Source organism: Sebastes umbrosus, chromosome 3, assembly GCF_015220745.1.
Source record: "Sebastes umbrosus isolate fSebUmb1 chromosome 3, fSebUmb1.pri, whole genome shotgun sequence".
Classification (NCBI taxonomy): Eukaryota; Metazoa; Chordata; class Actinopteri; order Perciformes; family Sebastidae; genus Sebastes; species Sebastes umbrosus.
Genome location: NC_051271.1, coordinates 33,776,802 through 33,791,997, shown reverse-complemented (window position 1 = coordinate 33,791,997; position 15,196 = coordinate 33,776,802). Strand labels below are relative to the sequence as shown.

General features: G+C 41.7%; 1 protein-coding gene across 1 annotated transcript; it reads left to right on the top strand.

Moving 5' to 3' along the window:
- The first annotated feature begins 1,171 nt into the window (after window positions 1–1,171).
- unc93b1 (unc-93 homolog B1, TLR signaling regulator) lies at window positions 1,172–14,861 on the top strand. Its single transcript, XM_037763446.1, has 13 exons — window positions 1,172–1,401; window positions 4,028–4,141; window positions 4,292–4,433; window positions 4,558–4,711; window positions 4,829–4,990; window positions 6,771–6,900; window positions 7,029–7,122; window positions 9,758–9,882; window positions 11,267–11,449; window positions 12,791–13,064; window positions 13,168–13,289; window positions 13,439–13,561; window positions 14,328–14,861. The coding sequence occupies exons 1-13, from the start codon at window positions 1,399–1,401 to the stop codon at window positions 14,592–14,594; spliced, it is 1,893 nt and encodes a 630-aa protein (XP_037619374.1). The 5' UTR covers window positions 1,172–1,398; the 3' UTR covers window positions 14,595–14,861.
- Window positions 14,862–15,196: the final 335 nt, after the last annotated feature.

Below are 15,196 nucleotides of genomic sequence, written 5' to 3'. Positions count from 1 at the left end.
GTTAACAAGATAACGCATTAATGCAAATTCATTTTAACGCCACTAATTTTTTTAACGTATTAACGCAAATTGCAATTTTTAGGTAGTTTAGGTTGGCTCAGTTTTAAAGCTAGAGTGAAGATGCAAAACATGAAACTAGAAAACCTAAGGAATCCATTGTTACCAACCATACTAGCTTGTCGTGACAGAGGTTAAATAACGCTCCACACTTGTGCTAAAGTTTTGGCGAGGAAAAACTGGCATGGCCATTTTCAAAGGGATCCCCTTGACCTTTGACCTCAAGATATGTGAATGAAAATGGGTTCTATGGGTACCCACGAGTCTCCCCTTTACAGACATGCCCACTTTATGATAATCACATGCAGTTTGGGGCAAGTCAAAGTCAAGTCAGCACACTGACACACTGACAGCTGTTGTTGCCTGTTGGGCTGCAGTTTTCTATGTTATAATTTGAGCATATTTTTTATGCTAAATGCAGTACCTGTGAGGGTTTCTGGACAATATTTGTCATTGTTTTGTGTTGTTAATTGATTTACAATAATAAATGTGTACACATATTTGTATAAAGCAGCATATTTGTCCACTCCCATGTTGATAAGAGTATTAGATACTTGACAAATCTCCCTTTAAGGTACATTTTGAACAGATAAAAAATGTGTGACTAATTTTGTGATTAATCGTGATTAACTCTGGACTATCATTCGATTAATCGTGATTAAATATTTGTATTTATTTATTTTTATTATTTTTATTAATCGATAGACAGCCCTACTGAAAACATTTTACACAAGAAATAGGCATTACAGTAACAGAATGTTAATTCCTATTTGATCAGCGCTGCCTAGTTTGACGTTTGATCGGAGTTCAGGAGTGATTGACAGCTGCCTCTGTTGAATGAACAGCCAATAGGAACGCTTAAAGCCTGAAAGCAGAGCCATGAGGAGGTCCAGAAGTCTATTTTTCTCTCAGATCACTTGAATTACAATATGCTGAAAGGTTATTATAGAATATTTGCCCAATGATGCCAAAACAACAAATCCTATTCTCTGTCCCACCCACTTTTTCTGTTCTTGTTTTTTTGGTAGTAATCTCGCACTATTATTGCCACAAAGAAAACAGCTAGGGCATATAAATATAAACATGTGTGTGTGCCTTTAAGAGAAGCAGTGAGGCAGATTGGTGTGAGGAAGTGAACACTGCTGACTTTCGTTTCCCTCGAGAAACTTGTATTTATACCTGCAGCTTGTACACTGGAAAGGGGAACTAACAGCTGCAGAAACCTAAAGGGACAGAGACACAGGGGACAGAGACACAGGGACAGAGGAGGTCTGTCGTGTTTCTGTCACGCAGGTGGACACATTTCATTCCGCTGCCCGCGAGGAGCCCCGCGAGAGAAACATGGTAAGTGATTATCAAGGTGTTTGTAGCTTTACATGGTTAAAAGAAGTGCACGTTATAGGTAACTACAGGTGAGTTAACTCCTACTCGGTGTGCTCTTTAAACTTAAACTGCGTGTGAACTAATACCGTCCCCAATAAGTCCCAATAGGGAACGTTATGTCAAACATTATATAAAAGCGATATCAAGGAATAAAACTACAGGAGCTCTGACGCACTTCTTAACGTTAGGACTCTTCAAGCAGGTTGTCCACCAATCGGAAGGTCGGGGGTTCGATCCCCGGCTGCTCCTGTCACATGTCGATGTGTCCTTGAGCAAGACACTTAACCCCAAATTGGGTGAATACTGACATGTAGTGTAAAGAGCTTTACACTACAATTAAAGACTTGAAAAGCAGTTAAAGACTAGAAAAGCGCTATATAAATGCAAGTCCATTTACATCTAGGATATTCATCAACCTACTGTACAGCTATAGGCTGTATGTAGCGACCATAAGAGAACTATCTCTTGCTAACATTTTGGGGAACATGTTGTGGGTCACATCCTCTTTTACAACAATGTAGGTTAGTTGTCAAGTTCTTTTTTTTTTGAACAAATATTATTAATGTAATATTTAAAAGTTTTCTGAATCTGCTGTTGTAGGGCTAACATTTCCAGAAGAATAAAATGTTCAGACAAACTGTGATATGTGTAAATAATAAAATAATCATTGAACTAGGCTAATAATAATAATGGTCCAAATTGATGTAAAATTGCATAATCAAAAATCATTTTTGACTATGCAATTTTACATCAATTTAGTTGACCCAAGTGGGCCCCATTTGTGTTGCCCATTCTGAGCCCATGCACTAATTTGACATTAGTGACCCACCTAGGACCCACATGGGTAGTCCACTTGGGGAGCCCACGTGGGAACTACTTAGTTAACCCAAGTGGGCCCCAGATAAGATGCCCATTTTCGGCCCATACCCACTTGGAACCCAGGTACCCCCAGCATAACCCATGTGGGGCCCACATAACCATGTTGGTTGGGTTGGGGGAGGACCCCCCAACCCAATATCTCCTAGTATCTTTTATCAACTGCATAAATTCAGAATGTGTCTCTTTATCCTGCTGCATAATATGTAGGAGCATCCTGACTGGGACACTGAATGATACCCTACTACAGGCTACCAATAACACAGGAAAGCACTTTAATTATTAACACTAAACACACCACCTTAACCCTATAATGATCCAGTTGGAGTATTATTGGAGTATTATAGCAGTAATATAGAAGATGCATAGCCCAAGTATAACAATAGTAATAAAACCACAGCTGATTATGACTGACCCAGTATAACACGCTTAAAGAAATAATGAATAAACAGGAATAAGTCGCAACAGATTGATGATACCGGCCGATACACACGCCAACATGTGAATAAGAGTACTAAACACTTATTTTTTTCCAAAGTAGCACAGAAAGCAAAGCATTATTTTTAAGAGCTCTAGGCTATTAAAACAATACAGTGTCACACATTTTTTGACCAGATTAGGGACCCCACAAAAGTTATTAGGGGAGGAGGGGGTGTCAGAAAAGGGGGAAGGTAGTCTCACTTGTTTGGGAGAGCAGAGGAGGGTATTTTCTTATTTTTTAACTAATTTTTTTATTTAATATTTGTGAGATGTATTATATAACAAAATAAGGCTATCAATTGATGGAAATAATTTATTACGATTAGTCGCATATTATGTATCTGTTCAAAATGTACCTCAAAGGGAGATTTGTCAAGTATTTAATACTCTTATCAACATGGGAATGGGCAAATATGCTTTCTTTATACAAATGTATGTATATATTTATTATTGGAAATCAATTAACAACACAAAACAATGACAAATATGAAATGTAAAGGCTACAAATAACACAGGAAATATGTAATATGTAAAGGGGAGACTCGTGGGTACCCATAGAACCCATTTTCATTCACATATCTTGAGGTCAGAGGTCAAGGGATCCCTTTGAAAATGCCCATGCCAGTTTTTCCTCGCCAGAATTTAGCGCAGGTTTTGAGCGTTATTTATCCTCCTTCCTGACAAACTAGTATGCCATGGTTGGTACAAATGAATTCTTTAGGTTTTATAGTTTCAGATGATGATATCTTCACTCTAGCTTTAAAACCTGAGCCTGCTACAACCTAAAAATCAAAGGTTGCGTTAACGCGTTAAAGAAATTAGTGGCGTTAAAGTGAATTTGCGTTAACGCGTCATTATTGTGTTAACTTTGTAAACCCTAATAAAAAGAGATTAAATAGTGTCATCAAAAAGATGGCTGATGTGCGCCATGGAGACGTGTTTAGCCTTAATGCACATGTTATTTGCTCCATCTCATAAAATGAAAAGTTCATATAACTTCAAAGAGAAATACTGAGAATTCAGATTTATCCAGATTTTATCTCGAAATACATTTTTGTGGCATGTGAAAACAAACATCTAAATGTAGTCTTGTTAGTATGTACAGAAGAGATTCAACAACCCTACAGGTACCTCATAGGAATGTTACGAACACATTTCAGTGATTGACTGGTTTGGATGATTAGCAGTGAACCGTCTAATGAACCAGTGTACTGCTCCTTTTGGTCACTAGATGGAGGCATCTGATCAAGAAGACTTGGTCGGGGAAACTGATCAGCTTGTACCTTCCAATGGCGTCATAAATGAACTGCTGGATGTGGGGCAAGAAGATAACATGCAGGGCCAGGTGAGCTCCCTGCCGTCCTGTGAAAAATAACTCCAGTCTGTGATTCTCAGGTTTCCAGTGCAAAATACTCACTTATTCATGAGTGTGATAACATTCCACCACCGTCACTCTTATTAAAAAGTTTTTAACTTTTCCTCCTTCTTTCCTCAGATGGAGGAGTTTCTGGGCCCGCAGGCAGAGTACAATGAGGAGGAGGAGGAGAGGAAATACTACAGGAGGAAGAGGCTGGGAGTCATCAAGAATGTTCTTGCAGCCAGTGTTGGAGCCATGATTGTGTACAGTGTGTACATGGGTGGGTTTGATTGAAAAATACACGTTGGAATGGATAAAGAAACACACAGACAGGCAGACTTACTCTAATATTTTTTTTAGATCTATTTTTGTGTGTGTAAATGATGTGTGTGTGTGTGCTAAAGGCCTTCTGCAGATGCAGCTGATCCTCCATTATGATATGACCTACCGTGAAGTGAAGTACAGCAACCTAGGCCTGGAGGACATCGATCGCAAGATGCTGATGGGCATCAACGTCACGCCCATCATAGGCCTGCTGTACACCCCCGTACTTATCAGGTAGACACGCAAACACAAATAATAAAACCTTTATCTTTTTATCTGAAGGCCCTTGCTCTGCCTATACATACTCTATAACAATAATAACAATATATACTATATTCTTCTCTCTGAAAGGTTTCTAGGTACTAAGTGGATGATGTTCCTGGCTTCGGGAATCTATGCACTCTTTGTCTCAACCAATTACTGGGAGCGGTACTACACCTTGGTTCCATCAGCCGTCGCCATCGGCGTGGCCATTGTGCCTCTCTGGGCATCCTTGGGAAATTACATCACAAGGTGAGTAACAGGACGTGGAAGGGTGTTTCATAAAGAAGATGTTTCATAAGAGGCGGAAGCTTGACCCTCGCTATTTCACAGCACACAGAGTGTACTGAAGGTCTACCAGCGTAGTTAGACTTCCGGGGACAACCAGCCTCAGATAGTTGCTCTTACTTCACTGCACCAAAATAATACCTAAATTTCAACTTCTCTATCTTAATTGTTTCTCACCTTACAATGCCTAAAGATAACTTTATAACCACCTTTACCCTGAATCTAACCATTAATATTCACCATTTCTAATTACCGTCAAAGCTTTAAAGGTGCTCTTTACAATATCTAGAGCAGTGATATAGCAGCAAACAACTAAAGATATAGAGGAGTAATGTCTACCTGAGCAGAGAATGAAGTCTCTCTCCCTCTAATCAGAGCTTCTCCGTGCTTTTTTGACATAGCACGCGTGTTTTTAGTGCTAATGAGCGTGCCCCACTCGCTAGCTCAAGGCCACCGCTCTGCATTGCTCTCATACGGCGGTTACAGCTGATAACGCTGTCTTCGCGTAAACGTAGCAACCACCCTCCGGTTCCCCCTCAGGTTACTGTTAACTCTGTCAGCACTGTTGCCGTAGTTAGCGCTGTTGGCACTGTTAGCTGCGAGCCGCCGTCGCCATGTTGAGAGCCATGTGGAAGCACTAGACATGCTCTGAAGTTAAGCAATGTACTGCTGTGGATGCCGCGTTAGTTCAGATCCGAAAGTCACACAATAACACAAACAAACTAACCGATCAATGCAGCGGTAGACCAGCAACTCCCGTGTTCTGCGAGGTAAAATTAATGTCTGGTCTGGTCTTGAAGACAACGATATAACGGTTTCAGTCGCCTGTCAGAAAGGGCTGTCTGATGGCAAGATAAAGGGGTGAAAATATTCTAAATATAGCATAAACTTAAACTGATACATTTTTTTTGGTGAATAAAATAAGTTTTTCTGCTGCTCCCGTCCACTGCCGCTTTACCTCACCGCCAGACTCCATTCAACAAAACAGTCATTTTACCTCGCAGAACGTGTGACTACAGATACAACCCCACTTCAAATAATCCTAACTAACCCTTTCAGTTACACAGCTAACTTTGACTCAGCAAGTGCTAGCGTTCACATTATTCATAACCTCATTGATTAGCTTACTTTGGTAACCTACGTCACTGCTTTTCGCAAGGGCTTATTGGGCGTTTCCATTTGATAAAAACGGAAAAGAACACAGTTGGACCCGCCCTTTAAAATCTTCAAGTGGAGTGAGATTTTTTTTTTCAAAGTCACTTTGTTGTGCAGCGCTGTGGAAGTCAAGCTGACATATCTTTTTTTTTGTCAGCACTTTTTTTTGGTTGTTATTTTGCAAAGCATTGTTTTGTTTTTGATTCTGCTTAGAAAACACAATTCCCTCAAGCCAAATTCAGTTTTTTCCCCCCATGTCTCAAGTATAGAGCTTTTCTAAAGCTGAATGTAGAAAGAAACAGAACGTGGAAATGTGGGGCACCCCTACTATCCACTATTTATAGAGCAGAACTTAGTTATGAAGGTGGGAAGTTGAGGGTGCACATGAGAGCTTTGCGGTGGGTCAGATCAGTATAAGCACCTCATAACGCCGAGGCAGGGGTAAAGTGATCGTGTAGACATATAGTGAGTGCGCGGGTGAACACATACACTCCCACACAGGCCTCAAATTAACACACACCTGATTGTGCAGTATGTTTGTTTTAATGAATGTGTTGTGAATTTGATCTTCTCACACGAACACATACAGGATGGCGCAGCAGTACTACGAGTACGTCAACTACAAGGAAGAGCATGTGCAGGAGCAGAAGAAGCTCCCTAAGGGAGCGTGCCACAGGTACATCATCGTCTTCCAGTCAGTCTTCAACATCATCTTCAACGTGAGTCTTCAGCCATCTTTTGTTCACTAATGCTTCAATTCATCTCCTGTTGCGTGTGGTGAAGAGAAGTTTGTACAGCTGCAGAAACTAATAAGCACGATCCGTGTCTTCTCTCTCTTTCTCATCAGCTGAGCTTTGTCTTCGCGGAGTTCCCCATGCGCTTTGTCCTCAACAACTACCTGCATGAAAGCACACACATTCTCCGCAACGTCTTTTTCTGTGGTAAGGACACATGTCCCTTCACCTCCACCGATGAATGATTACAGATAAATAAGTGCAGGAGAACAGCGTATAAGGATTCAGTCCATTTTGTCCAATGAGATATATAAAGCAACAGTTCGACATATGTTGCGCTTAAATACTTTCTTGCAGGGAGTTATATGAGAAGATTGATAGCAGTCTGCCTATAGCCAGCCACCGGTTAGCTTAGCTTTGCACAATGACCACATTCTTTCAGTAGTGTGTACATAAAGTGTGTCCTGGGCCACATTGAAGGACCGCCTACTCAACTGACGTGTGTGTTGCTCACCTTGAGAGGTGATCCGCAACAGCTTGTAAGATGATGGAACCGTGTTTCCGTTATATTCATTCTACGGCGGCACTGTTAAAATGTCTTACGATCATTGACATTCTCTTGTCACGTGTTTCACTGAGTGCGGTGGCACACACACACACACACACGCACGGAGCGGTGCAGAGGTTGTCTGCACCAGTAATAAACAGGATCAGTAGCGAACGACACGTTAAGGTGCTGATGGATTTGGTGTTTTTGTGTTTTTAGCTGAGCCAGACCAGAGACTATGTGGTTAAAACAGATCAGTGATGCTGTTTTGCTCTCATTGTTCTATGTGAAGTTTGCTGGAAGTGATGTAATGTTGCCCCGGTGCGTTTTATGTGGACTTCATTTAAAAAATAGCCTTTTAAATGCTACATTGCTTGTCAGCAGCCGGTCATACGGTAACTTAGGAAGCAATTTGGCCTTGTATGCTCTGATTAATTTGGCATGCAGTTAACACACCAGTTATAATGAGATCCGATTACAAGTGGACACATGGACGCATGGCGTGGAGACACATTCTAATGCCAGGTGTGAACTGACGTACTTAGAGCTATCCACTTGTGATCGTATCACCTGTGTTAATGCCAGGTGTGAACAGGGCTATAGTGGCGCATTCAGCAGCTAAAGAGCCAGATATTTTTTTGTCAGGAGGTGGTTGAAACCAAAACAGAGCTAACAACTTCACAATGTGATAATATGTCAATTTGTGTTTTCAGTAGGGTTATCCATTGATTAAATTATTTAATCGAGATTAATCGCATGATTGTCCGTAGTTAATTGTGATGAATTGCAAATTAATCACACATTTTTTATCTGTTCAAAATGTACCTTAAAGAGAGATTTGTCAAGTATTTAATACTCTTATCAACATGGGAGTGGGCAAATACAGTATGCTTGCTTTATGCAAATGTATGTATATATTTATTATTGGAAATCAATTAACAACACAAAACAATGACAAATATTGTCCAGAAACCCTCACTGGGCTGCATTTAGGATAAAATATATGCTCAAATCATAACATGGCAAACTGCAGCCCAACAGGCAACAACAGCTGTCAGTGTGTCAGTGTGCTGACTTGACTATGACTTGTCCCAAACTGCATGTGATTATCATAAAGTGGGCATGTCTGTAAAGGGGAGACTTGTGGGTACCCATAGAACCCATTTACATTCACAAATCTTGAGGTCAGAGGTCAAGGGACCCCTTTGAAAATGGCCATGCCAGTTTTTTCATCGCACATTTCACAGTTATTTAACCTCTTTTGCGACAAGCTAGTATGACTATGATTGGTTAGTACCAATGGATACCTTGGGTTTTCCAGTTTCACCTGTTACAGCCTCTGAAAGACAGAGGTGGACAAGTTGGTCCCCTGGGTCTCAGGGGTTAATGTGTGTTTGTGTCTCAAGTGAAACACCTCTGAGAATAGGGGCATCATTTGGATCCTCATTCCTGGATGCCTACTTTTGTGCCTTAGGTTTTCTAGTTTCATATGATACCAGTAAAAATCGCAAGTTGCGTTAATGCGTTAAAGAAATTAATTGCGTTAAAACAAATTTGCGTTAACACGTTATTGTGTTAACTTTGACAGACCTACTTTAAGTGCTTGACTGTCTGTATTTCTAAATATACCATCTCATAAAGATTTTGTATTGTGTTTTGTATACATTTTTTGTTTCATTTCAAGTTTGTTAAAAACAACAAAAAAGAAACAACCACACTAAAAAAATGCTCATATCTCCCCATGGTTTGTCCTTGACTCATGGTTTCACAGAAAAGCAGTTTCATAGGATTGCATGAAGTAGGAGAGCATGTGCAAGGCAGGCAAGTAGAATATATACGCTTCATCCAATATGCTCTAGCAGGCAGCAAGGTGCTAAAGGAAACACGAGTTGGCCACCCAAAGCTGCTGTGAAACTAGTGAAGTGCAACACTTCTGCTAAAGCTGAAGTGTTTTTCCTGGCATGTTTAACTTGGATCTCACTTCTGGCAACGTTGCTTCCTTTTTTTTGTAAACAATAATAGTAGGAAAGAGAGCTGTAGAGAGGTTCACACCACCACATGACCACAGACGACCTCTTCAAAATACAAAACCATGACCACACACTGCTGCTGCTCTGTTAGTTATTTATTCAATGTACATTTAAGACACTTGTGTGATGTTTTTAGTTTTTTCCATAAAGCAGAGATGCAGTCTCATGTGTTCAGGTCTGACTTAATAAAGGTCATGAAACCTGCTGGTTGATGTTTCCCCATCACCTCCTGTCTAATGGCTGAACCGTCCTCTTCCTCTGACAGGAGCAAACATCAGTGGAGTGATCCCTGGCTTCAACACCACCGTGCTCACCAGCCTGCCTCGCTCCATGCTGCTCATCCAGGTGGAGAGTGTCCTCATGGGCTTCGCCTTCCTCGCCATGATCATTGTAAGATCCAAACTCGCCGACACACACACACACACGCACGCACGCACACACACACACACACACACACACACACACACACACACACACACGCATACACACACACACACACGCACACACACACACACACACACACACACACAGAGAGAGCCGGCCCTGACCAGTTTGGTGCCCTAGGCAAGATTTTAGCTGGTGCCCATCAACCTCTTTTGGCACGCACAGAAGCAAAGCAAAGTATTGTTATTTTTGTGCATACAGGATTGACATAGTGTCTTGACCTTGACTCCTTTTTTGAAAAAGATTTTTTGAAGATCAAATCTTGTTTTTATAAAAACAAAAGACTGACCAGAATGTAAAAGTAACACTAACACATTCTAAAAAAACAACATTTAATCTTTTAAATTAAATTGTCTTGTTTGAACAGGCCAAAAATTAAACTGCAGCCTACTAGTAGGCCTATTTATAACATTGGAATTATTCTCCTCAGTTCTTGGTTTGTACTTTTCGACTTTTGACCCTCTGAAAATGATGGTGGATCATCTGACTGGCATTAACTTGACTGTCAATTGAAGGCATTTGCGGGTTTCAATTTTATAAGACAGTGGACAGACAGTGGTATCATATGAATCTTGAGATTGCGATGAATCCGTTGTTACCAAACATGTCATGCTACCTTACTGGGAAAGGGGGTAAATATCGCTCCAAAGTTGAGCTGTCTTTACCGCAAGGTCTGTGACACCTTAGTGGCAAACGGCAGTGTCATGGCCTGGATGTTTGTGCCCCCTCCGGCACGTGTGATGCACGTGTGATGCATGTTTGATGCATGTGTGATGCACGTGTCCCTGATGGCAGCATGCATTGGGTGAACCTATCCCAGCATCCATTGGGCAACCAGTCAATGGCGCTTTTCTCCAAAGCGACTTACAATAATGGCATTCAGCCATGTGGGTACAAGAATCATGCAAGTACAGCAACTTCATCAAACGTGCTGATCTACTTCAAGTGCTACATTCAGAGATGAAAACAGAGGGAGACAGTTTTTCTTAAAGTATCAAAGTGGTAACAGAAAAAACACTCTCTCAGTTCCACACCTTAGTACAATTTAGAGCAATTTAGATGTCTGGCTTGAGGAATGGATTGTTGTCAATGTACAGAAAATTGTGTTGATTGGCCAACGTATTTATCCCAGCTTGGCTTTTTGAAGGTAGTTGCAGGGCTTAAGAGAGATACAAAGGCTTATTCAGCGCTGTGTGTGCAGCTGGTTATTTTGTCCTACAATGGGCTGGAAAGAACTGCTGTATATTTCAAAGCAAAGCACGCACAAAACCATGACAATCATTCCAAATGATTCAAACTAAATTGATTGCTTTTTTGCCGCCACCCACAGTTCCTTGTGCTGTGTGGAGCTGCCTACCGCCCGACAGAAGAGATCGACCTTCGCAGTATTGGCTGGGGAAACATCTTCCAGCTGCCTTTCAAACACCTGAGAGACTACCGCCTGCGACTGCTCTGCCCTTTCTTCATCTACAGTGGATTTGAAGTGCTGTTTGCCGTCACCGGATTCTCCCTGGTATTGTGCTGTCAAACAAGTTTGTTGAAGAGCAGAATAGCTTGTTACTTGCATTGCGTAATTTTGTTCGAGTTAGGGATGTCCCGATCCGAGTCACTTAATGTTGAGTATCTGCCGATACTGCGTCTTTATTCAGTACTTGTATTTTCCTAGATAATACAGCTGAATAGAGAGGTGAAGTCCCGCCCCTTCCGTCGGACCACCATGGGACTTTATTTCAGAAAAAATATGAACGGTATTCAACGGCGAGAGACAAATATTTTTTGATCCGGTTTGAATTGCGTCATGAATCACACATATGATGTTTGTCAATTTAAAACATAATTTTGCACGTCAAGAAAGTCGCAGTTTGCCGTAGTATCGTTTAGTTCTGTGTGAAACCGCTTGTCTCTTGCCTTTGACTACCGTACATATTTTTAAGAAATAAGGTCCCATGGTGGTCCACAGGAAGGGGAGGGACTTACCCTCTTTATTGAATAACTCTGCTTTTACATTAAGACTAAAATTGCCTGAATAGCTATTCCTTGATGTTTTTTTTTTTTAATTCAATATAACAAGTATAAAAATAATCGTTTTGGCCTTGTTGCTGTCTAGAGGGAATTTCTCTCTCCCTTTAAAAGTTAACCTTGCTTCGGTGCTGCCTTGTCTGAGATACCTGAATGAACAGTATTCCGTTGAGTGTTTATTTCTGTTGTCTGTATCATCTTTTGCGAGGATTACATTGATAAATCACTCTTATTAGCTTTTTGCTCGCTGTGCTTTTTGTTGCACTTGCAGTGGCGTGGTGAATGTGGTTGTCGCCGATGTCGTTTATGATGATGTTGTTGGTGAAACACCACACACCGTAATGACAGCAAGAGACTCTCACTCTGAGCTGAAATGAAACGAGTGCACATACATTAGGTAAATAACATCAATAAACAGTCTCACACTGCGTTTACCTGTTGTTTATGGTGTGTGGTGTTTCGCCGCAGCCCCGCTCTTACACACACACAGAGCTCAGAGGAGAGTTGAAGAGTTGACGACAACTGCACTTGTTGTGTTGCTGTGCACGAAAGCTTCGCGAGTAAGAACACTTGTGTGACAGCTGACGTAAAACCAAGGATCAGATCGGGCTCAGTATAGCCGATGCAATCAGTTAAAAAATGCCTTTTATTTACCCCGATCCCGATATTTGATAGTGGATCGGGACATCCCTATTTAGTGTCTTTAGATAGTTTGAGATGACAAATAAACAGATACCAAACACATAAAGGAGCATACAGATCATTTTAGTAATAAGGATAGGAAATATAGAAAATATGTGTTTCATCTAATGTCTTTCTTTCTTTCCTTCCACAGTCGTACGGCGTCTGCGTTTTGGGCCTGGATTATCTGTGGCTCCTTATAGTCGTCTATGGCCTCTCCTGCTCCGTCTTTTCCTCCCTCTCCCTCTGCCTCCTACGCCTCCCTCGCTGGGTGTGTCTGGTGGGGGGCGCCGTCGTGCATGTGGTGCTGCTGGTGGTTCTAATGGTGTTTTCTCCACCTCCTAAAAGTCCAGATTATTTGGGCCCTCTGCTGGTGATCGCTGCGCTGTGGGGACTTGGCACCGCCTTGAACAAGACGGGCGTCAGCAGTGAGTAACGGCTGCGGCCGAGGTGTTTGTACGTCCTCCACACTAACTTTGTTCACACATGACATGATGTCAACATGAACTCCTCTCTCTGTGTGTGTGACAGCTCTGCTCGGTATGCTGTACGCTGAGGAAAAGGAACGGCTAGACTTTGTCTATACCATCTATCACTGGTGGCAGGCCATCGCCATCTTCATAGTCTACCTCTGGTCCAACCTGCCTATGAGGGTATGATGATGTGTGTGTGTGTGTGTGTGTGTGTTTAGAGACTGTTTAATGTGTCTCAAGTAAAACACCTCTGAGAATAGAGGCATCATTTGGATCAACATTTTAAAGGAAAAAATCCTTTCTTCACCCGTTTTGTCCCTCTTCCTCAGGCCAAACTCTCCATCCTGTTGGCCACTTTATTGCTGGCCTGCTACTGTTACTGGCTGATGGAGCGTCGGCTGGCCAGGAAAGTGCCTTTCAGACTGCCTCGCATCCCTCGGCCACGGCACAAGGTAACCAATCACAGTGCCGGATCTACTGTACGCACAGGCATTCTACGCACATGCCTAGGGCCTCCTTGCCACTATGGGGCCCAAACAGAGAGCTACGGAACCGGATCACCTGATTATATAATGATAATATTTTAAAATATATGTTTAAACATTATTTAATGTAGGCTAAATTAAAAATATTTATGGAATGGAAATATAACATATATAGGCTAGACGGAGACATTGGATTGACTTATATGTAAACTATTGGTTGACGATACCAATGTTCCCTAAATGTCATTACCTGACACTTTCACTATTACTGTGAAGTTGTTTCATTGTTCTTAAAGGTTATATTGAGAACATTTTTATGTAGCCGAATCATTTTAAAAAAAATAACACATCCACAGAGCTTTTAGAAAAGTGCCAAATAAAAGTACAGTTTTGCTTTTACAAAAAAAAAAAATTCAAAATCAGCATCCCTATTACATATAGAACCAACTGGGGCCCCCACCTTGGGCCAGACCCTGGAGGGGAGCTTGTGAGTGTCCAGTGGCCAGGCCTTGACTCATAAGGCCCGGTGTGAGTTCCTGCTAACAGTGATATGTCCAGTCCTCTATGGAAATAATCTCAGTCAGTTGTGCGAGAATCAATGAATTGTTATTATAGTCAGATCTTTATTTATTGTAAAACTTTTTACTGGCGACTAAAAGGTGAGCAAACACATTTTTGACTCGAGGGCAACTCTCCTCAGTCGTCGATTTTAATATATCATTTGTGTCCGCAGGTCAAAGGCTACCGCTACCTGGAAGAGGACAACTCCGATGAGTCAGACTCTGAGAGAAGTGAGGAGGATGACGAAGAGGAGAAAGAGGATGAAGAGCACGTGGTGGAGGAGATGGGAGCAGAGGACGGGGAGGAAGGAGGCCGAGACGCTGGGGTCCAGGGAGCTGACTCACCCGGAGCCAGGAGGAGAGGGGCCGAGGGTCACCGCCGCAGACGGGAGGACGGCCATCTGAAGGAGGGAGTGAAGGAAGAGCGTGAGGGAGGGTGAATGAGGGGAGATGGTGGACAGACGACAGATATACAGAAGAGGAAGAAAACTAGTAAATAGGTATTAAAAGGTAGCACACGCTGGGTAAACAAGACTACAACTCAGAATACAAAAAGACTACTTTTCTTTTTCTGCAGTTTGTGGCTCATATTCACCAATGTGCCGATAATTACGGAGGGCATAGCGGCTGCTTCGTCAAGCAGAAAGCATATTCTGTCACACAAACTAGTTTAATTTAAAAAAAAGCACTTATCTGAAAAGAAAGAAGTGACAGCAACTGAAAAAAAGAATGAGGTATTGATTTTCTGAGTTTATCCTCAGGGTGAAGTGTGTTTTTAGATGTGTTCATTTTTAGAGAGCCTGGTCCTGCTGCATGTGAACCGCATAAGCAACCTTAGCTATATTTGTTCTTCTGTCTTTGTTTACTTTCAACCCCTTAATTTATACACATTTCTTTCAGAAATCAACCCAACTCAAGTTGTTATCAGAAGCCCAGACACGCGTCTGTCGTTCCTCTTGAGAGGAGTTACACATGCTTTTTGCAGGAGTTGAATACGAATCTATGTTTATGCTTTAGCATAACTCGATATACAACTGGTACG